General features: G+C 42.4%; 1 protein-coding gene across 2 annotated transcripts in view; it reads right to left on the reverse strand.

The window, feature by feature from the left end:
- Positions 1–24,028, reverse strand: part of slc1a7b (solute carrier family 1 member 7b) — a 104,833-nt gene extending 80,805 nt beyond the window's left edge. For both annotated transcript variants that reach the window (XM_055861684.1, XM_055861683.1), the window contains exon 1: positions 23,616–24,028. In XM_055861684.1, the coding sequence (XP_055717659.1) occupies positions 23,616–23,756 (141 nt within the window). In that variant the 5' untranslated portion in view covers positions 23,757–24,028. The remainder of the gene's footprint in view (positions 1–23,615) is intronic.
- Between the last annotated feature and the right edge of the window lie 421 nt (positions 24,029–24,449).

The raw sequence follows: 24,449 nt of genomic DNA on the forward strand, positions 1-24,449 counted from the left end.
CACGTTGATTCAACGTCATCACTGTCACGACCTCTACCGAAGGTGGCTCCCCTTCCTGTTCAGGTGGCGCTCGGCGGTCGTCGTCCCCGGCCTACTAGCTGCCACTGATCTTTTCCTCCCCCTCCCCCTGTTTATTAGTTACACCTGTTTTTAGTTAGGTTAATTAGTTGGGCTTTATTATCCAGCCGGCCCGCCTGCTGGGTGTGCGGGATTGTTTCATGTGTACTCGTGTACACGCCTGTAAGTCACGGTTGTTCGTGTACGTGAGTTATTTCCGGGACTGTGTAGTTCCCCTGTGTTTTGGGGCATTTGTTTTGAGTGGAGTGGTGTTTTGAGTGGTTTTCACCGGTGTGGTGAATAAAGAAGTAGCGCTACTCTGAACTCTCTGTCTCCTGCGTCTGACTTCTTCCTCCACTACACCCCGGGCATTACAATCACATTAATTTTTGTTGTTGAAGTAACATGGAAACAATGTTGATTCAACCAGTATTTTTTCCCAGTGGGATGTATTGTATTGCATTGCAACATGTGTTGGAGTGGTCTTGAATTTATCAGATTATAGGTTTTGCTTAGATCTAACACATTAACTCCGACTGACTGCTGACAGTTGTTATGAAGTTAGTTTCTGATGGCAGCTCAGTATTTAACAGGTGTAGCCAATAGCGCAGAGCGATATCCTAGGCTGACAATTACTCTGAATTACTGAAAAGGAGAGCTAACAGTGAGGAATAGTAGAATGGACAGTAGGACAGAAAACTCTGCAGACTTAACAGACAAGCTTCTCCGAAACATCCCAAAGAAAATCAACTCTTTAGATGAAAGTAAATCTTGACAAGAGAATCAGGCAGCCCTGATTGTACTTTCATGTACTTTCATGTACAAAACCTCAGATGTAACCCTCGACACATAGACACTTCCACACCACACGTCCTAAAACTAGCCTTGATCCAGAGCACCCATCAACAACCCACCGTTCCTCTCTCTCTCCATCTACCCCTCCCCCCTAACTCAAGTCAACCTCCATCCTCCAACATGTTTAGCCCAGTCAGAGGGAAGTTGGCAGTTTATCAAAACTTTGAAAAAGCTTCTTTACTCTATGCTAACACTTTGGTGGCATGGCTAGGTGAATCTGCCACAGGAGTCGATGGAGCATTATCCATTTTATAGGTCACAGCAGGGGGAGGCTATCTTCTCCTGTCCACAGAGGAGATAGAGGAGAGAGAGAAGTAGAGAGATGGAGAAAGAAATTGATGGGGAGAGAGGGAGAAAGATATGGATTGAGAGAGGGAGAGAGCAGGAGAGAGACACATACATATCCACGTAAAGACGAAAAGAGAGTGAGTGAGCGAGAGAGAGTGAGAGTAATGGATAAAACGTGACATGACGTAAATCTCCATACCATGCCATGTCTGTGAGATAAACATATATTTTTTATGTAGGGCCATAGTCATAGTCTGCTTATGTTTACCTGCACTTCGGTGTTCAGAGCAAAATACACACTGGTCACACACTGGTTGACTCAGTTATTTCCACATAATTTCAATGAAATTATGTTGAACCAATGTGGAATAGACGTTGAATTGACATCTGTGCCCAATGGGGAAACCCCAGCAATTGCAGTGACTTGAAAGTCTACAGCTTTGCAGTTGACAACCTTAAAAGGTACAACCTTTAGGGTGATTTATGATGGACTGATCGTGCAGATAAAGTCAGACCACATTTTATCACCTTAAAGCATTCTGATGTTGACGTCACATTCTGTTGTGTTAAACCAGTGGTGTAGTGGAGGGCACCTTTCTTATTTTGCACAGGCATTTACCCACCTATCATGGAAACTATAAGGATCATTACTTTATTCACCATGAACGACAATCAGCGTTAACCCAACCATTATTATTTACTAATACATCCCTGTGTGTAACCATGCATGACTAGTGGGTGGCTGAGGTAATTTTGTGTACTGTACAGTGCATTCAGAAAGTATTAAGTATTAAAGTTACAGCTTTATTCTAAAATTGATTACATAAAAAACTTCTTATCAACCTACACAAAATACCCCATAATGACAAAGCAAAAACAGGTTTTTAGAAATTTGTGCAAATACATCTGAAATACCTTATTTACATAAGAATTCAGACCCTTTGCTATGAGACTCTCTGGAGAGACCTGCAAATAGCTGTGCAGTGACACTCCCCATTCAACCTGACAGAGCTTGAGAGGGAAGAATGGGAGAATGTTCCTAAATACATGTGTCAAATCAAAACGAGTCAAATTTTATTTGTCACTTACCGTGAAATGCTTATTTACAAGCCCTTAGCCAAAAATGCAGTTCAAGAAATAGACTTGAGAAAATATTTACTAAATATACTAAAGTAAAAAATTAAATAAAAAGTAACACAATAACATAACAATAACGAGGCTATATACAAAGGGTGCCGGTACCGAGTCAATGTGCAGGGGAACAGGTTAGTTGAGGTAATTTGGACATGTAGGTAGGGGTAAAGTGACTACGCATAGATAATAAACAGCGCGAAGCAGCTGGGGGGTATATGTAAATAGTCCGGTGGCCATTTGATTAATTGTTCAGGAGTCTTATGGCTTTGGGGTAGACGCTGTAAAGGATCGTTTTGGACCTAGACTTGGCGGTCCGGTACCGCTTGCTGTGCAGTAGCAGAGAGAACAGTCTATGACTTGGGTGACTGGAGTCTTTGACAATTTTTTGGGCCTTCCTCTGACACCGCCTAGTATATTGGTCCTGGATGGCAGGAAGCTTGGCCCCAGTGATGTACTTGGCCGTACGCATTACCCTTTCTAGCGCCTTACAGTTGGGTGCCGAGCAGTTGTCATACCAGGCAGTGATGCAACCGGTCAGGATGCTCTCGATGGTGCAGCTGTATAACTTTTTGAGGATCTGGGGACACATACCAGATCTTTTTAGTCTCCTGAGGGGGAAAAGGTTTTGTCGTGCCCACTTCATGACTGTCTTGGTGTGTTTGGACCATGATAGTTTGTGGACACCAAGGAACTTAACTCTTGACCTGCTCCACTACAGCTCCGTCGATGAGAATTGTGGCGCGCTCAGCACTCCTTTTCCTGTAGTCCACAATCATCTCCTTAGTCTTGATCATGTTGAGGGAGAGGTTGTTGTCCTGGGACCACACGGCCAGGTCTCTGATCTCCCTATGTGCTGTCTCGTCGTTGTTGGTCATCAGCAAACTTAACGATGGTGTTGAAGTTGTGCTTGCCCGCGCAGTCATGGGTGAACAGGGAGTACAGAAGGGGACTAAGCACGCACAGGAGTGGACTTAGCCCCACTATTGAGGATCAGCGTGGCAGATGTGTTGTTACCTACCCTTACCATCTGGGGTTGGCCCGTCAGGAAGTCCAGGATCCAGTTTCAGAGGGAGGTGTTTAGTCCCAGGGTCATTAGCTTAGTGATTAGCTTTGTGGGCACTATGGTGTTGAACACTGAGCTGTAGTCAATGAGCAGTATTATCACATATGTGTTGTATTTGTCCAGGTGTGAAAGGGCAGTGTGGAGTGTGATGGAGATTGGTCATCTGTGGATCTGTTGGGGCGGCATGCAAATTGGAGTGGGTCTAGGGTTTCTGGGTTGATGGTGTTGATGTGAGCCATGACCAACCTTTCAAAGCACTTCATGGCTACCGACGTGCTAGGGGACGGTAGTCATTTAGGCAGGTTACCTTCACTTTCTTGGGCACAGGGACTATGGTGGTCTGCTTGAAACATGTAGGATGTTACAGACTTGGTCAGGGAGAGGTTGAAAATGTCAGTGAAGACACTTGCCAGTTGGTCAGCGCATGCTCTGAGTATATGTCCTGGCAATCCATCTGGCCCCGCGGCCTTTTGAATGTTGACCTGTTTAATGGTCTAGCTCACATCGGCTACGGAGAGTGTGATCACACAGTTGTCCGGAACAGCTGGTGCTCTCGTGCATGCTTCAGTGTTGCTTGACTCGAAGCGAGCATAAAAGGCATTTAGCTCGTCTGGTAGGCTCGCGTCACTGGGCAGCTCACGGCCCTGCCACATCCGATGAGCACCAGCTGCCACATCCGATGAGCGTCAGAGCCAGTGTAGTAGGATTCAATCTTAGTCCTGTATTGACCCTTTGCCTTTTTATGGTTCATCTGAGGGCATAGCGGGATTTCTTATAAGCGTCTGGATTTGTGTCCCGCTGCTTGAAAGCGGCAGCTCGATGCGGATGTTGCCTGCTTTCCATGGCATTGTCGATGAACTTATTAATGAAGCCAGTGACTGATGTGCTATAATCCTCAATGCCATTGGATGAATCACGGAACATACCAGTCTGTGCTAGCAAAACAGTCCTGTAGCTTAACATTCGCCTCATCTGACTACTTCCGTATCGAGTGAGTCACTGGTATTTCCTGCTTTAGTTTTTTGCTTATAAGCAGGAATGCTAAAATGTCTAAAAACCTATTTTGTTTTGTCATTACAGGCTCTAACTATTGGTTAGAGCCTGTAAGTGAGCATTTCACCTGTTGTATTCGGCGCACGTGACAAATAAACTTTGATTTGATTTGATTTGTATTGTGTGTAGATTGATGAGGGAAAAAACAATTTAATCAATTTTAGAATAAGGCTAAATAAGGCTACGTAACAAAATGTGGAAAAAGTGAAGGGGTCTGAATACTTTCCAAATGCACTGTATATGTTATGTCACTCAGCCTTAAAACCACACACTAAAAGTAATCAGTGGAATGCTACTACTCTCACAACTAAGGGATGTTTACCGGCATGCAGAATTCAGTTTAGCAGAGTAACACAATTACACAGCCACACTTCCAAGGGGTTTTTAGAAAACAACTTGAGCATGGTTTTGGCAGGTCTAGGGTTTGCCTTTAATTTGGGTCTTCTTTAGAAAGCTGAGCACTGATCATAACTGTAGACACTGGTTATACCTGTAGAGTTCTCTGGTAGATATGGAATGACATTGAGCATGAAAGGAGAAAAGAGAAAATAACAGCAAAGAATTGCATCTCAGTGCTTTGAGTCATATTGATTTATGCCCACTTTCAAAAGGGAATGCAAACAGAGCATTGCTTTGGCAATGTTAACATATGTATCCCATGCCAATAAAGCCCCTTGAATTGAATTGAATTGAGAGAGAGAGAGAGAGAGAGAGAGAGAGAGAGAGAGAGAGAGAGAGAGAGAGAGAGAGAGAGAGAGAGAGAGAGAGAGAGAGAGAGAGAGAGAGAGAGAGAGAGAGAGAGAGAGAGAGAGAGAGAGAGCATGAAAAGAGAATATAACAGTAGAGTTGTGTCATGTTGTCACGCCCTGACCTTAGAGAGCCTTTTTATTTCTCTATTTGGTTAGGTCAGGGTGTGATTTGGGTGGGCATTCTAGTTTTCTATTTCTTTGTTGGCCTGGTATGGTTCCCAATCAGAGGCAGCTGTCTATCGTTGTCTCTGATTGGGAATCATACTTAGGCAGCCTGTTTTCCACCCTAGTTTGTGGGATCTTGTTTTTGCACAGTTGCCGTATAGCCCTGCAGAACTTTACGTTCGTTTAAATTTCGTTGTTTTGTCGGTGTTTCAGTATTGAATTATCATGAACACTTTCCACGCTGCACTTTGGTCTCATTCATTCAACGACGAGCGTAACACATGTCCACTTACAAAATGGAATACGGTCACAATTTATTTGGATAGTCCCTCTGTAGATGCTCTACTACAGTGGTGGAAAGTACTTTAGTAAAAATACTTTAAAGTACTACTTAAGTAGTTATTTGGGGTATCTGTACTTTTCTTAACTATTTATATTTTTGACAACTTTTACTTTTACTTCACTACATTCCTAAAGTCAATAATGTACTTTTTACTCCATACATTTCTCATGACACCCAAAAGTACTTGTTACATTTTGAATGGCTAGCAGGACAAGAAAATTGTCAAATTCATGCACTTATCAAAAGGTCATCCCTGTTGTCTCTGATCTGACGGACTCACTAAACACAAATGGTTCATTTTGTAAATGATGTCTGAATATTAGAGTGCCCCTGGCTATCCGCAAACAAACAAAACAAGAAAATGGTGCCGTCGGGTTTGCTTAATTTTACTCAAGTAGTATTCTACTGGGTGACTTTCACTTTCACTTGAATTATATTCTATTAAGGTATTTTTACTTTTACTCAGGTATGATAATTGGGTACTTTTTCCACAACTGACAACCTATCTGTTGATTAGCAACTGCTTGCTACGGTTATGGTCAGGTTTAGGGTAAGGGTTGGGGTTACGTTTAGGGTTAGGATAAATGTTACTGATAGTTTGTAGATAATCTGTAGAGGATCCAAATGAAGTGTTACCGGGAATACAAACAGATCGAGAGAAAGAGAAAGAGAAAGAGAGAGAGAGAGAGATTAACATTCATACTTAGCATTGATTGATTTTCAAGAGGCTTTTGGGGTTACACAAATTAGAGTGGGCTTTGACTTAGTCATACTGGTGGTTGATTTGACAAGAGTTCTTATATTGGAAAAACAGGACCCATTATGATTAAATGAGGTTCATATCAATGTCATCCATAAGAATGATGTTTTTCATTTCTCAGCTAGCTACCCAAATAGAATAATCATGTGTAAACGGTGTTCTATACAGTGTCTTGTGAATGGCTCACGGCCAAATATTCCTCAACGTGCAGAGGGTTACACAGTCACACATAGCAAAGCAATGGGAGAGAGAGGGAGTGAGAGTGGAGAGAGGGAGAGAGAGAGTGAAGAGGGAGAGAGAGAGAAAGGGAGAAAGAGAGCGAAAGAGAGAGAGAGAGAGAGAGAGAGAGAGAGAGAGAGAGAGAGAGAGAGAGAGAGAGAGAGAGAGAGAGAAGGGTGAGATAGAGAGAGAGGAGATGAGAGAGAAGAGGGTGAGACAGAGAGAGAGGAGATAGAGAGAGAGAGAAGAGGGTGAGACAGAGAGAGAGAGAGAGAGAGATGAGGGTGAGACATAGAGAGAGGAGATGGAGAGAGAGAAAGAGAGAGAGGAGAGGGTGAGACAGAGAGAGAGAGAGAGGGTGAGACAGAGACAGAGAGAGAGAGAGAGAGAGAGAGAGAGAAGAGGGTGAGACATAGAGAGAGAGAAAGAGAGAGAGAAGAGGGTGAAGAGAGAGAGAGGATATGGAGAGAGAGAGTGAGAGATAAAAAAGCCTTTGACTCAATTTGGCATGAGGGTCTGCTATAAAAAATCGATGGAAAGTGGTGTTGGGGGTAAAACATACGACATTATAAAATCGATGTACACAAACAACAAGTGTGCGGTTAAAATTGGCAAAACACACAAACATTTCTTTCCACAGGGCCGGGGGGTGAGACAGGAATGCTGCTTAAGCCCCACCCTCTTTAACATATATATCAACGAATTGGCGAGGGCACTAGAACAGTCTGCAGCACCCGGCCTCACCCTACTAGAATCTGAAGTCAAATGCCTACTGTTTGCTGATGATCTGGTGCTTCTGTCACCAACCAAAAAGGGCATACAGCAGCACCTAGATCTTCTGCACAGATTCTGTCAGACCTGGGCCCTGACAGTAAACTCTGGGTACTACATAAAACACCAAATAATGCATGCAGAGCAGAACTAGGCCGATACCCGCTAATTATCAAAATCCAGAAAAGAGCTGTTAAACTCTACAACCACCTAAAACGAAGTGATTCACAACAGTGGTAGGCGTGATCACCGACAATGACGAGACAGCCTATAGGGCCTATAGTCAGAGACCTGGCCGAGTGGTGCCAGAATAACAACCTATCCCTCAACGTAACCAAGACTAAGGAGAGGATTGTGGACTACAGGTAAAGGAGGACCGAGCACGCCCCCATTCTCATCGACGGGGCTGTAGTGGAGCAGGTTGAGAGCTTCAAGTTCCTTGGTGTCCACATCAACAACAAACTAGAATGGTCCAAACACACCAAGACAGTCTTGAAGAGGGCACGACAAAGCCTATTCACCCTCAGGAAACTAAAAAGATTTGGCATGGGTCCTGAGATCCTCAAGGTTCTACAGCTGCAACATCGAGAGCATCCTGACCGGTTGCATCACTGCCTGGTACGGCAATTGCTCGGCCTCCGACCGCAAAGCACTACAGAGGGTAGTGCGTACGGCCCAGTACATCACTGGGGCTAAGCTGCCTGCCATCCAGGATCTCTACACCAGGCGGTGTCAGAGGAAGGCCTTAAAAATTGTCAAAGACCGCAGCCACCCCAGTCATAGACTGTTCTCTCTACTACCGCATGGCAAGCGATACCGGAGTGCCAAGTCTAGGACAAAAAGGCTTCTCAACAGTTTTTACCCCCGAGCTATAAGACTCCTGAACAGGTAATCAAATGGCTACCCAGACTAGTTGCATTGTGTGCCCCCCCAACCCCTTTTTTTACGCTGCTGCTACTCTCTGTTTATCATATATGCATAGTCACTTTAACGATACATTCATGTACATACTACCTCAATTGGGCCGACCAACCAGTGCTCCCGCACATTGGCTAACCGGGCTATCTGCATTGTGTCCCGCCACCCGCCACCCGCCAACCCCTCTTTTACGCTACTGCTACTCTCTGTTCATCATATATGCATAGTCACTTTAACCATATCTACATGTACATACTACCTCAATCAGCCCGACTAACCGGTGTCTGTACGTAGCCTCGCTAGTTTAATAGCCTCGCTACTGTATATAGCCTGTCTTTTTACTGTTGTTTAATTTCTTTACTTACCTATTGTTTACCTAATACCTTTTTGGCACTATTGGTTAGTAAGTAAGCATTTAACTGTAAGGTCTACACCTGTTGTATTCGGTGCACGTGACTAGTAAACTTTGATTTGATTCCCAAACCTTCCATAACAAAGCCATCACCTCCAGAGAGATGAACCTTGAGAAGAGTCACCTAAGCAAGCTGGTCCTGGGGCTCTGTTCACAAACACAAACAGACCCCACAGAGCCCCAAGACAGCAACACATTTAGACCGAACCAAATCATGAGAAAACAAAAAGAGAACTACTTGACAGATTGGAAAGAATTAACAAAAAAACAGAGAAAACTAGGATGCTATTTGGCCCTAAACAGAGAGTACACAGTGGCAGAATACCTGACCACTGTGACTGACCCAAAATGAAGGAAAGCTTTGACTATGTACAGAGTCAGTGGGCATGGCCTTGCTATTGAGAAAGGCTGCTGAAGGCAGACCTGGCTCTCAAGAGAAGACAGGTTATGTGCACACAGCCCACAAAATGAGGTGGAAACTGATCGGCACTTCCTAATCTCCTGCCAAATGTATGACCATATTAGAGACACATATTTCCCTCAGATTACACAGATCCACAAAGAAATCGAAAACAAATCTAATTTTGAATAACTCCCATGTCTACTGGGTGAAATACCAGAAAGAGAAAGGTGGATAGAGGCAATATAAGAGACAGAGAGGTGGATAGAGGCAGAGTGAGAGAGAGAGACAGAGTGAGAGAGGAGGAGAGAGGCAGAGTGAGAGAGAGAGGTGGAGAGAGGCAGAGTGAGAGACGGAGAGGTGGAGAGAGCCAGAGTGAGAGACAAAGAGGTGTAGAGAGGCAGAGTGAGAGATCGAGACGTGGATAGAGGCAGAGTGAGAGAGAGATGTGGATAGAGGCAGAATGAGAGAGAAAGGTGGATAGAGGCAGAGTGAGAGACAGAGAGGTGGTTAGAGGCAGAGTGAGAGAGAGGTGGAGAGAGGCAGAGTGAGAGAGTCAGAGAAGTGGAGAGAGGCAGAGTGAGAGACAGAGAGGTTGATAGAGGCAGAGTGAGAGGAAGACAGACCTAGAAACGGTCTATAGAGAAAGTGGAGTAGAGACACATATAGGAGTGAAAGAGAGCGATGGAGAGAGAGGATGGTACATGATAATGACAGCTAAAGAGCTTTTCTGCTCTGCATTAGGCCGAGAGAGCTTAGTTTGCAGTTTAAGAGCAGGATCAGCACTTGCGTATGGCCAGCGGATGTGTATCTGAGAGGGTGTTTGTTTGTGTGTATATGTGTGTGTGTGTGTCGTGTTTATGTGTGTGTGTGTGTGTGTGTGTGTGTGTGTGTGTGTGTGTGTGTGTGTGTGTGTGTGTGTGTGTGTGTGTGTGTGTGTGTGTGTGTGTGTGTGTGTGTGTGTGTGTGTGTGTGTGTGTGTGTGTGGCACGAGGGGCAGCTGCTGCCAAAGGTCCATTTAAGAGATACTTGTTTTTAACAGCCAAGTGACACAACAAGGAGAGCCAGAACAGCTTGAAAAACAACATCCCTAACCCACTGCCATCGCCTCCCAGGGCATCCAAACTCCCTGGATTCCAGCCAGGTCACCCCTGATATGAGTCAGTCTGCATTAGATGTCTGAGGATGTTAAACAGGTTGCGGAAGGCTGCAAGTTCGAATCCACCAATAGAAAGTTGTTTTTGAGATTTTTGGTGCCAAAGGTTACAAGTTCAAATCCAACGATAGAAAGTTGTTTCATAGGTTTTTGTTGTTAGGGAAACATCTGCTTCTGGTGCCAAAGGTTGCAAGTTCAAATCCACCGATAGAAAGTTGTGAACATCCTGCCGAGGTTATTGTATTTGTTCCAATCACTGCCCATAGAAATCCCACCTAAACAGTTTAGGGAATGGGATAAACGGATATCAAGGTTTATCTGGAACAGTAAGAGACCAAGAACTAGATATACAACATTACAATTACCAAAAAACTGTGGGGGTATGGCCTTACCAAACCTAAAAGATTATTATGTGTCAGCCCAATTGAGACCCCTGGTTTGTTGGTGCAATTCAGAATACGAATCCAAATGGAAAGACATCGAGACTACTTTGACAGGGATACCCATACAGTCAGTTTTGGGAAATAAGGACATGGTAAAAGAAATATACAATAGACAAAATCAGTGGATTAATTTCTCTCTGAAGACATGGTTTAGGGTAGTTAAGCAAAATAATTTAGACAGAGAGATCAAACTGCTGAGTTGGCCCGCATACGACCCCAGCTTCATCCCTGCAACTCAGGACAGCAGATTTAAACAATGGACGCAGAAAGGCATCACATCATTCAGTACAATTATAAGGAATAGGGACCTAGATAACTTCCAGGACTTAAGTAAAAAACATGGCTTGGATAAACAAGATTTTTACAGATAGCTACAAGTCCGACACTATTTCTTAAGGGAGATAAAAGTGACTGACCCTCGAGCAACTTCAAAATTAATCCAAGTATTCACTAACGCATACAACTTGGGGAGTAACAAAAAAACGATTTCAAATCTCTACTTGGGTATTCAATTCTCAAAGAAACATTCTACAAACTATATTAAAAAGAAATGGGAGGAGGACCTTAACATTGAAATAACTGATGAAACATGGTTGAACATATTAGAGACTCAACAAAGCTCCACCAACTCAAGGTCATGGAGAGAATTCTGTTGGAAGAATGTTATACGTTTCTTCATAACACGTAAACTGAAATCAAAACAGACTGGCACACCACACCCTTGTTGGAGAGAATGCGGTCTATTGAGGGCGGACCACTCTCATATCTTTTGGTCCTGCCCCGCAATCGAAACTTACTGGGGAGAAATAAGATCTAACATTGGAAAAATAATGGGATTTGACATAGAACAAGCATTCATTTCTTTGTACTGGAATGCAGTCTATTGAGGGCGGACCACTCTCATATCTTTTGGTCCTGCCCCGCAATCGAAACTTACTGGGGAGAAATAAGATATAACATTGGAAAAATAATGGGATTTGACATCGAACAAACATTCATTTCTTTGTACTTGGGTGAAATACCAGATAACTTACACAATAGAGAAAAGTACCTCTTGAAGGTCCTACTGGCAGCCAGTAAAAAGGCTATCACTAGGAAATGGCTACAAAAAGACCCTCCCACAGTGACACAATGGATAGACATTGTAGAAGAAATACACCACATGGAGCGTATGACCTTTGCATTAAGAACTCAACAGGAGAGAGGTCAGGAATACTGGGAAAAATGGGTTTCATACTTGGAAAAGGTCTAATTCAAAGATGCTAATGTAACTAATTTGATGATGAAGATATGAAGTGCACTGTAACTGCAAGATCATTTTTGTTCTTTTATTTTACTTTATTTGTACTTTCTTTGTGTTCCTACAATAAAAACAAAGTATAAACAAAAGAAGGAAAAAAAAGAAAGTTGTTTTATAGGTTTTTGTTGTTAGGGAAACATCTGCTTCTGGTGCCAAAGGTTGCAAGTTCAAATCCAATGATAGAAAGTTGTTTTATAGGTTTTTGTTGTTAGGGAAACATCTGCTTCTGGTGCCAAAGGTTGCAAGTTCGATACCAGCGATGGAAAGTTGTTTTTGACATTTTTGTTTTAAGCCTATCCTAAACCTTAACCCTTATCTCAACCATTTGGAGTTAAATCCTAAATATAACCCTAACCTTAAAAATTCAGACTTAGTGCCTAAATTTAACCTTAAACACTTTGAAATTTGATGTTTGGAACAACTTTGAAATCTGATGTTTCAGAAACATGGATGAACGTCTAATTCTGACGTGAGACTGTGAAAGCTTGATGATTCAGTGCACCAACCATTCATCTGTGGGTACCTGACTGTATACACCAACCATTCATCTGTAGGTACCTGACTGTATACAGCAACATTCATCATTGCCTTTTTGGCAAGATAGTGACAAGTGGGCTATACAGAAACTCTGGCACCCAGTCCCGTGTAAGGTGATCTGATTCTCTGCAGTAATCATCAACACTTTGCAAGAACAATGAATAAACAACTATTTCGACTGGAGGTACAGCTTTTACTGTAGCTGGTGTGGTTGTAAAATCCTCCATCTCTTCAAAGCAACAAGCCCAAAGTGTAGATATGGATTATTTAATACATTGTATGCTTTTTCATACAATGGACTTTTCCATCTCAATTTGATATTGAATCAGAGTACTTTGCTAGTGTCACGGTCACCTTGCACTCAACTCTCCTTCTTTTGAGTTTGCATCGAGCAACGTATGACATACTGTACATTAGCTAGGTTTCCATCCCAATTGGTGACAGATTTTCATGCTAATATAAAAGAAAAAAAACAGAATATAAAGAAAATATGTAGATTTTCCAACCAGTGCTTACACCAAACGGACTTGTTGTGGATAAAAATCAGTGCGTGATGACGTAGTGCACACAAGTTGTACTCATTCACTTAAGTTTTCATGTACCGAAAAAAATATCTAAAGTTCAATGTGTTTCCATCTAATTTTCAACTCTACTGAAAGTTTTATCACAAAAACGTTTCCGGTAAATAGCAAATGTGCCTACTCTGGCACGACCGCTCGAGTCAACAGCTCGCAGATAAAGTGCGGGTAGACTGTTTGGGTAGGTTAGTCTACGTGATGAGATTATTTTGAAGAGGAGAGAGAATGTGTTTATTTGTCAAACGGCAGTCGAGCATCGATCATCATGTCATCAGAATCAGACCTTCCATATTTATTGGAAAGGAAAATCATAATTTCTTCATTCTGTAGACGAATAAACTGCATGCTTTCCCGAGTCCTAGTGGGAGGACCACACACCATGTCACTGTGTGACTCCAACTTTACTTCGATATGACGGTTATTTAACAAACATTTGCGCATAATGACGTTTCCACTGCCATTTCTCACATAAGGAATTTTACAGACACAAAAAATTCCCACCATGTTCCCACCAATTGTACTGAAACTTTCTGTTTCCATCACAGCTGTTATGATTGTTTTTTTTATATGGTAGAACTTTCCTCAAGGTAAAACTGGATGGAAACGTGGTTACTGTAGGCAACAAGTGTTTTGCCATTGTGTTACTTTGACAACATCCGTGACTATATAACAATAAAAAGCATATTTGTTACTGTCTTTTACAAGGGTCAGTACTTACACTTTGCCATTGACTGTTGACCTCACATATTAAGTTGACATGGGTTATTGCATTAACATGTCATCAATTAAAAATGAAATCTGTTTTAACCTCCTTCTGTCTGTCTTGTCCTCTGCAGCTCACAGATCCCTCTCTAACACAAAAATAATACATCTGCCTTATTTGAACTTGCTGAACTTGCTTCTTGCTCAATGTGTGCATCATGTTAGTTCAGATTCCTATTCCTGATTCCAAAGACCTATTACTTAACACTGCAAGGCAAGAGGGGAAGAGTGTACAACTTTCATGTTTGTGTTCTGAGTTCTGATTCTGAGCCTGTTTACAAATGATGCTTGAATCCCTATAGAAAGGGATTATCTACAGTATGTACCTTAAAGGCTCTACACAGTCTATGCAACGGATCTGCAACGGATCTGCAACGGATCTGACGGAGGCTCGTTTGTATAGCTCTCTACGTAGGTCTACGAACTTTTGTGCTACTGAATTTTTGCAACACGATGCAAACGGAGCTCCGTTTGTGTAGACTGTGAAATCACTGTGGAGAGCCCTTTAGACTCAGTGTAGAGAGGAGGACGTATGTTGGCTAAGCAGTGTGTTATTGAACACAGTTCTGCTTATGGATCAGTTTGCATGCAAGAAGCTAAACATATTTGTGTTGTATTTCATTCTGTTCTTGGCTGAAATCGGACAAATGTGATGTGTCGTGACTATTAAGCTTCCTCACTCCACAGTAAATTCTCAGATTATGGAAATATTTTATGCCATGATATATTGTTGATTACTACATTTACACCATGTTGAATTCTGAATTTTAGTCTTCATGCTTTTACACAAAGTTATTTAGACTCTCTCCACCTGTGGAATAAACTTTGATGGAATTTTAGACCATAAAGAAGAGAGAAGAGACAAGTACAACATCCGGGTGTCAGATCTCTGATAATGATACTAAGGAGACCTCTGTAAACCCTGCTACTCCAGTCATTACAGTACATTATCCTGTTCTATCAATAAACTCTCAAGGAGAACTAACAACCAGCAGAGACTTTCACTCCATGCACCTGTCCCTGTTGTGAGGGCAGATGCTCAAGGACAATTTTAAAAAATTGTTTAGCCCCAAAGCAGCTTTTAAACCCAAGCCAGTCGGGGTCTAAACAAGAACAAACTTCAACAGACCTCTCCTTATTTAAACTACCCCTAAACACAGTTGTTGGCACCGCCTGCTAGTCTGCCACTATTCATTGGCACAGCAAGCACATAGCCATTACCGCATGGTCCAGAAATAGTCGGTAACACTTTACTTGACACCTAGTCTCATAACACATTATGACACGGTCATAGCCATGTCATAATATGTCATAACAGCTGGCCTTTGTCATAACCTGTCATAATATGGTCAAAACACTGTCATGACCTATATATATATATATATATATATATATATATATATGCATATATATATTTACACCTGGAGTGACATATATTGCTATATTTTATGGCTGGTTATGACACCTACATAAGAGTGTCAAAACCCCCAAAATGTATTTTTTGCCTGCGAAGAAGTTTCCTTTTGTTTGAAAGTTTGTTTCTTAAGTCCTTTGCTATTGTTGTAATGAATTCTTTACAGTCATGTTTTTTTTCCATCATATTTTAAATAACTTGCATGAAATACACTTTACGACACTGTCAAAAAGCATTATGACCATCCTGTGTCACTTTACTTGGACTAAGAAAATATACTTTATGACACTGTCAAGAAGCATTATGACCATCATGTGTCACTTTACTTGGACTAAGAAAATACACTTTATGACATTGTCAAGAAGCATTATGACCATCATGTGTCACTTTACTTGGACTAAGAAAATACACTTTATGACACTGTCAAGAAGCATTATGACCATCCTGTGACACTTTACTTGGACTAAGAAAATATATGTTTATGTAAGACGTCAGTCAAAAAGATTTTGTCTTGTCTATCTGCTCCTGCATTCATCCCAGTCATCAGCAACAGAGCATTGGGTTAGGCATAATTTAATATGGTATATTTCAGAAAAATGTCATTTAACATATACATACTGTTGACAAGTATGCTATAGTGGAATGGAATTTCTTGCCTTGTGTGGTAGGTTATGTGGGTTTTGACACTCTTATGTAGGTGTCATAATCAGTCATAACGTAATGCAATATATGTCACAACAGGTTTAAATATATGTGTCATGACAGTGTTTTGACCATATTAGTGGAGTAGAGCTCTAAGGCAGTGCATCTCAGTGCTAGAGGCGTCACTACAGACCCTGGTTCGATTCTAGGCTGTATCACAACCGGCCGTGATTGGGAGTCCCATAGTGCGGCGCACAATTGGCCCACCGTCGTCCGGGTTAGGGTTCGGCCGGGGTAGGCCGTCATTGTAAATAAGAATTTGTTCTCAACTGACTTACCTAGTTAAATAAATAAAAAATGTATATTATGTTATGTTATGACATATTAAGACATGGTTATGACTGTGTCATAACACGTTATGATGCCGGGTGTCAAGGGAAGTGTTACCAAATAGTCATTCACTTTGCTGTTCATGAAAGTACTCTAACACTGCTAAAGAGGTTGGCCATGATTATAAACTGTTACTGATTGTAATGGTAGGCTATTCAAGATTATTGTCTATTAATAAGAGTTCCATAACTATGGTCCCAAACTGCTGACCCTGTGTCTCAGTGAGTGGCAGTGCATTCCCCCCAGGCTGACTCTGATGAATTGCAACGATCACTTCTACACTTGAATACTCTTGAGTCCTTAAAGGGTTCTTCAGCTGTCCCCATAGGATAACCCTTTGGAGAACACTTTTGGGCTCCATGTAGACCCTTTTTTGGGTTCCATGTAGAACCCTCTGTGTAAAGTGTTCTATAGTACATGGAACCAAAAAGGGTTCTACATGGAACTGAAAAGGGTGTATAGTTGAGGAAAGCTTGAGCATCAATTAAGTAATTGTGTTATAGTCACATTCATCCCAGATATAGCTACTGTATGAAAACCCCCAACTCACTCCACTGATCTCATGTGCCCTTCCTCTACACCTCAGGCCATCCTGCCTGATAGGATTGGACAGACTGGGCAGCAGTAGCACCCTTTGGTTCCCCTGGTGTAAATATCCAGACAAACTTGGTCTGAGCCAAGTCTGCTGTCTGCCTGCCCGATCCCTCCTCTACTATCCTCAACCATTTCTCCCACTGCGCCCGTCATCACATCTAAGATCACTATTCGGAATCAAATCAAATCAAATGTTATTTGTCACATGCGCTGAATACAGCAGGTGTAGTAGACCTTAGTGTCAAATGCTTACTTACAAGCCCTTAACCAATAATGTGGTTTTAACCTTTTGCCAATAAGTGGCGCAATTAGCATTTTTTTATTTCTGGGTGTCGCCAAATTAAACTGCCTCATGCTCAATTCTTGATTGTACAATATGCATATTATTAATTCTATTGGATAGAAAACACTTTCTAGTTTCTATAGCCGTTGGAATTTTGTCTGTGGTTGACCCAGAACTCTTTCTACAGCGAAATCCATGACAGGTACTGCGATGGTCTGAGAGCGAAGCTCTGATTTCAGATCAGTTTTGAAAGTCTGTGAATATCCTATGGAACGACATGAACTGCACCCGCCTTCCCCTGGATGTCAGTAACCAATGAGAAGTGGAATGGGCTTGCTGCGTAGCTCTCAGAGGTTATAAAAGGCCAAGGAGCGAGAGGAGCCTTCCTTTCCACGCTGAGCATTGCGCAGAGACGGACCTCAGGATGCCATTTTCAAACGCTCAATTTTAAACGTTAGATGTATCCATCTGTAATTTAATTAGACATAAGTGTTAGAAGCATCATAACGAAGCTATTTTAAACCGAGTTATATCAGATTATGCGAGTATATTGCTATTTTTCGGAATTTCCTCAGTATTGCGCCTTGAGGATTTGGACACGTTATGGCAAAATAGCTATGGCTAGCTAGTGTTAGCTGCTATATCAGAAGATGAATGCAACGTTTTACAACCAAGCAACGATTCTTTTGGACAAAGAACCACCATGGCAAGATTCTGATGGAAGCTCGTCGAAAAGTAAGAGCTATTTATGATGTTATTCCGTTTTTATGTGGAAAAATGTAAACTCAATAATGGTGATTAGTGACGCCGTTATTGCGTCACTAGTCTGGCTGTAACGCACACTGTATGTCTAGTAACGTTAATTTTAAAAATCTAACTCTGCGGTTGCATTAATAACTAATACATCTTTCATTTCATGTCCAAACTGTATTTTTTTAGTCAAGTTTATGAATAGTTTTTGATAAAAATATTTGTATTTTCAAAATGGCGCCGGCCAGATTGCTTGAGTAGTTGAACACTATTTCCATTGTGTAAGCACGATTTGTGCCGCTAAATATGCACATTTTCGATCAAACTCTATATGGATTGTGTAATATGATGTTACAGGAGTGTCATCTGAAGAATTCTGAGAAGGTTAGTGAAAAAATTAATATATTTTGGCGATGTTGAGTTATCGCTCTCTTTGGCTAGAATCAATGCTCTGGTAACGTTTGCATATGTGGTATGCTAATATAACGATTCATTGTGTTTTCGCCGTAAAACACTTAGAAAATCTGAAATGTTGTTTGAATTCACAAGATCTGTGTCTTTCCATTGCTATGTGCTGTGTATTTTTAAGAAATGTTTTATGATGAGTAAATTGGTAATACACGTTGCTGTCTGTAGTAATTCTAGGAGCTTTGGTGAGATTTGTGATGCTGGCTGCAATGGCAAACTATGATTTATACCTGAAATATGCAAATTTTTCTAACAAAACCTATCCTATACCATAAATATGTTATCAGACTGTCATCTGATGAGCTTTTTTCTTGGTTAGTGGCTATCAATATCTTAGTTTAGCCGAATTGGTGATAGCTACTGGTGTTGAGAAAAAATGGTGGACAAAGAAAAAGGATGTCTTTTGCTAACATGGTTAGCTAATAGATTTACATATTTTGTCTTCCCTGTAAAACATTTTAAAAATCTGAAATGGTGACTTGATTCACAAGATCTGTATCTTTCATTAGGTGTCTTGGACTTGTGATTTAATGATATTTAGATGCTACTATTTAAATGTGACGCTATGCTAGCGATGCTAATCAGTGTGGGGGGGGTGGGGGGTGGGGGGGGTTCCCGGATCCGGGTTTCAGAGGCAGTAAAAGTTAAGAAAATACCTAAACAACGTAAGAGATAAAAAATAACAAATTATGAAAGAGCAGCAGTAAAATAACAATAGCCTGCTCCATCAGTGCTCAGACTGTCCGCAATAGGCTGAGAGATCCTGGACTGAGGGCTTGTAGGCCTGTTGTAAGACAGGTCCTCACCAGACATCACCGGCAACAACGTTGCCTATGGGCACAAACCCACCGTCGCTGGACCAGACAGGACTGGCAAAAAGTGCTCTTCACTGACAAGTCGCAGTTTTGTCTCACCAGGGGTGATGGTCGGGATTCACATTTATCGTCAAAGGAATGATCGTTACACTGAGGCCTGTACTCGGGAGCGGAATCGATTTGGAGGTGGAGGGTCCGTCATGGTCTGGGGCTGTGTGTCACAGCATCATTGGACTGAGCTTGTTGTCATTGTAGGCAATCTCGACGCTGTGCGTTACAGGGAAGACATCCTCCTCCCTCATGTGGTACCCTTCCTGCAGGCTCATCCTGACATGACCCTCCAGCATGACAATGCCACCAGCCATACTGCTCCTTCTGTGCGTCATTTCCTGCAAGACAGGAATGTCAGTGTTCTGCCATGGCTATCGAAGAGCCCGGATCTCAATCCCACTGAGCACGTCTGGAACCTGTTGGATCGGAGGATGAGGGCTAGGGCCATTCCCCCCCAGAAATGTCAGGGAACTTGCAGGTGCCTTTCTGGAAGGGTGGGGTAACATCTCACAGCAAGAACTGGCAAATCTTGTGCAGTTCATGAGGAGGAGATGCACTGCATTACTTAAAGCAGCTGGTGGCCACACCAGATACTGACTGTTACTTTTGATTTTGACCCCCCCCCCCCCCCCCTTTGTTCAGGGACACATTATTCCATTTCTGTTAGTCACATGTCTGGGAAACTTGTTCAGTTTATGTCTCAGTTGTTGAGTCTTGTTATGTTCATAAAAATATTTACACATGTTAAGTTTGCTGAAAATAAACGCAGTTGACAGTGAGAGGATATTTTTTTGTTGTTGCTGAGTTTAGGTAGATCATCACTCGTTGGACCAGGGGATTCGAGCACCTGCAGCAACACAGGGTGTGTGAACAACCATCTTATTGAATCAGATACTGAATCAGATACTGATTAAAAGCAATGTGCATGGTTCATTAGGGTTATTTTGTAATCTCTCTTCATTTATATGTAGGTGAAGTGGAGGCTGGGCATTCAGGTAATGGTCCTTGCAAATCCCAAATTCTTGGGACGTCCATACCCCATTGAAATTTAAAATGGTTAAGGTAATGGTTAAGGTTAGGGTTAGGTAAGGGTTATGGTTATGGATAAGATTAAGATAAAGGTAGGGGTTAAGGTTAGGTTTTAGGGTAGGGATGTCCCAAGGATCCCAGATAGCACTAACCTTCAGGTAACACAGCCAGGGTCCTTAAACCACTGAACTGTGAGAAGTGGGGGCTATTGGAGAGAATATGAATAGGATCATATTGATATATTACAATACCTTAACATGCTGACCAGACACGTCGCGTGAGCGAGCGTCGCAAAATAGATTTAGAAATCAATGTTATTCAATAATTGCCCCCACACTGCTCGCGCGCACCAACGAGCGTCTGCGTTGCCAATAGAACTCCTTTCTATTTCTGATGCAGATAGAGCTGAAAGTCCTGCCTCTCCCATCTCCTCATTGGTTTATAGAAGCAGGTACCCACGTGCCATCTCCTAATTGGTTATACCCACGTGGGTGATTGAAAGACTAAATGTTTTGCCGGTTGTCGTGGTAAAAGTGTAGATGCCAATCACCATATAATTTCAAAGATGAAAAAGCCTGGAAGGAGGAGAGATGACTAGAAACGATTCGGTTGGCCGTTTTATGTGTTGATTAATTGTCGGAGTAGAAGACCTTGTGCAGTTCAGGTAAAATAACAACTCAATGTTTATATCCCAGGACAAATTAGCTAGCAACAGCAAGCTACCTAAATAGGACAAATTAGCTAGCAAGTGCAAACTAACTAGCTAAATTGCCATACATGTTTAATGCTTTTCAACCTGTCCCCAAATTAATGTCATTGGTTCAGAGTTTGTTTTGATATTTTAACCTGCGTGTCGTGATCGCGTTTGTTGTAGGGGGACAAAATACATTTATGCACGATAGCGCACGATGGCGCACGCGCGCAGCCGGTTTGGGTTCCGTTAGGATGTGCAGTGAAGATACTAATGCCAATGTAGCAGGCTCTAAGAGATTTCATCAGCATTGAACAGCAGAATAATAATAAACCATAAGCAGTCTATTTAGCCTCATACTCAACAGTACATTAAGTCTCTCTTCCACCTTCTCTCTCTTGTTCTCTTTTTAATTATATTTCTTTCTCTCTTTCTCTTTCTTTCTCTCTCTCTCTCTTTCTCTCTTTCTTTCTCTCTCTCTCTCCCCTTTTCTCTTTGTGGTGTGGGACTGTGTAACCTTCACTGCAAATGGAAGAGGATTTGGCACACCTCCAGCCCCCATACTTTTTAATAAATAAAGCACCAGCATGACTAAATCAAAGCCCACTCTAATTTCTTCATCCCTCTAATGACAGGGCCCATTTCACCTCTTTATGGTTACATGTTAGCTTGTCCCTCTCATTGCCCTTCTTCTCCTCTCCATCTCTCCATCTCTATGTCCATCTCCAGCCCCCAACTCTACTCAACCACCAACATAAGTACAGCCCACTCAACCCATCTAACCTGTTCACAGTCATGTCACTGTATCTCCCCCAGCCGTCAACTCAACAACCAAAAGGACTAAAAGCCCACTTTAATTTACATGAAACCTCAGGAGCCTTCATCTATCTCCAACATGTCAGAAATGTACATCTAGAGACACTGTAAAAAACACTTATTACAAATAATAATTATATCTAGGTATCTACTTTCAAAACTAATGCAAACAGCTCCCAGCCCTCAACTCAAGTCAACCAACATTTCCAGCCTAAAGCCCAATGTAATTTATCAGACATCACAGAGGCCTTCTTCACTCTATATTTCCAACATGTCTTTCAAAATGGAGAGGCTAAGAGGCACTTTTGGCTAATGTACATTGCAGATAGTATAGTCCACTGATTACACATAATAAAAAATAACAGTCCCCAGCCCCCAACTCAACCAACAAAATTACTAATCACAGTCAGAGGCCTCCAGCAATCTCCAATCTCCAACTTGTCTTTCAATATGTAGAGGCTAAGAGGTTTTCAGGCCTTCATTGTAAATACAAATTTGTTCTTTATTGACTCGCCTGGATAAATAAAGGTTAAATAAATAAACAAAAGGTACTTTTGGTTATTGTAGTTACGACGAAGGGATAGGAGGAAAGCATTTGTTTGATTGGATGATAATCCTCCATAGTCAGAGTGAAGGACTATCCTGCTATATTTAAGCCCTATTCCAGAATATGATATAGCTTTACTCACAGGGGGTGAGGGGGATAAACACTGAGGTGGGAGAGAAAGCCGCTGGCCCTCATGCGTATGGGACCTGGACCTTCTCCATGGGGAAGCTGTGATCAGGGGTGGGGGGGCAAGTGTCACATCTGCTTTGAGATGTAACGTACGGTTCTGTCAGGAGACAATAGTGCACGGAAGGCCACCTCCACCTTTTTATACCGACTAATATTGGACCAGGTCTCTCTTGAAAAAGAGATTCTCAGTAGAAAAAGAGAACTCTAGATGAGACTAGACTGGATAAATAAAGGTTAATATTATGGATGGCGTGGTGTCAGTGATCCAGTCAGCTTATCAAAGGTCAGAGTAGGTGTTTCAATAAAGCTGTACATGTAAGTTAGACCTGGATTTGGCAACCCACTCCTCACCCTACACCTTGTCGTACTATGAAGCTATTGAGCTGCCATGTGGTGCTTACTACAATACATGTTAATTAACATATCACTCTTTCTTTTTTAACACATTCAGTGGATCTCTTCTTGCACATAGCGGCCAGGGTGGGGAATGATGGGAGTCTACATAGATAGGACCTTATTTTGGGATAGAGGAACACAACCACACAAGGTTAGGAGGTGGGCACACAACAAATAGTATTTTGGCCTTTTGGACCAGTGATTTGGGTGTACATTGACAGGTTTGTGGGAAGGGTAGAGTATAGGTTTTATACTGTAGATAACAGCACATGTTGGACCATGGCATCACACGGGGGGGAATGTGGAGTCGCTGGGTTTAGTATTACTTCCACAGATTCATAGGTAGGGTATAGCAAAGAAGGGTTTATAGGTATGGTATAGGAAGGGGTTCATAGGTAGGGTATAGGAAATAGTTTATAGGTAGGATATAGGAAAGGGTTTATTGGGTAGGGTATAGGAAAGGATTTATAGGTAGATCATCGTTGGACCAGGGGATGACAGCGGGAGGGGTGTGGCTGATGGAATACAACCAAGGAATCACATAGAGGAGTTGGGAGTATGTAGGAAGTAGACTGACCTGCTCTGTGAGCCTTTTAGTCCGTAGGAAGAAGCCCAGCAGGCATCCTATGACCACAGCCAACACAGACAGAATGAGGAGTCCATTCTGTTTGCACACGCCCTTCACCCTCACCCACACTGCATCCAGAGCCACAACCATCACAAATCCCTAGTCTTTCCCAGTCCACTCTGTATCAGCAGCAACCCATAGAAAAGCACTGACCCAACCCAGGATGGAAGAGGGTGAAAAGAGAGGGAACGAGAATGAAAGAGAGAGAAGAGGACAGAAAAGAAGAATGGGAACGGATGAGATGGGCAATTCTTGATCTCCTTTCACGCTCCAGGTTTAAAGATACTTTTGGACCGTCCGAATGGGCGTCCCTCTCTCCTTTCTGCCTGGTGATCTGTGCTGGACTAAGGAGATCAACACACTTTCCAGGCATCCCCTCCCTTTCTCTTCCACCCATCCCATCATACCCAACCCTCCCTTCCATCCATCCCCTTTCTGCTCTGCCCCACCCATCCATCAAGAGACCCAGCCCTCCCCTCCAGCCCTCTATTCCCAGCCCTCCCATCCCTCCCTCTCTGCCTCCCATGCCTGCATCCACTCCCTCTTTTCCCCTCCAATCATCAGAGTTCCAGCCCTCTCCTCTATCCCTCCATCCCCACACTGTGATCAGCCCATCCAGCCCCTCCTCAGCCCAGCCTGTGACACCGCCAGGGGTCTGTGAGAGTGTGACAGCTGGCAGTATTGTTCTGAGGGTTAACATCAGAAATCCTCTTACAGAGACACCGTATTTAAAGGGAGCTGAAGGCTGGATTAAAGATCCAGCAACAATTGGACAAGGAAGGT

The sequence above is a fragment of the Salvelinus fontinalis genome, chromosome 14, assembly GCF_029448725.1.
Source record: "Salvelinus fontinalis isolate EN_2023a chromosome 14, ASM2944872v1, whole genome shotgun sequence".
NCBI lineage: Eukaryota > Metazoa > Chordata > Actinopteri > Salmoniformes > Salmonidae > Salvelinus > Salvelinus fontinalis.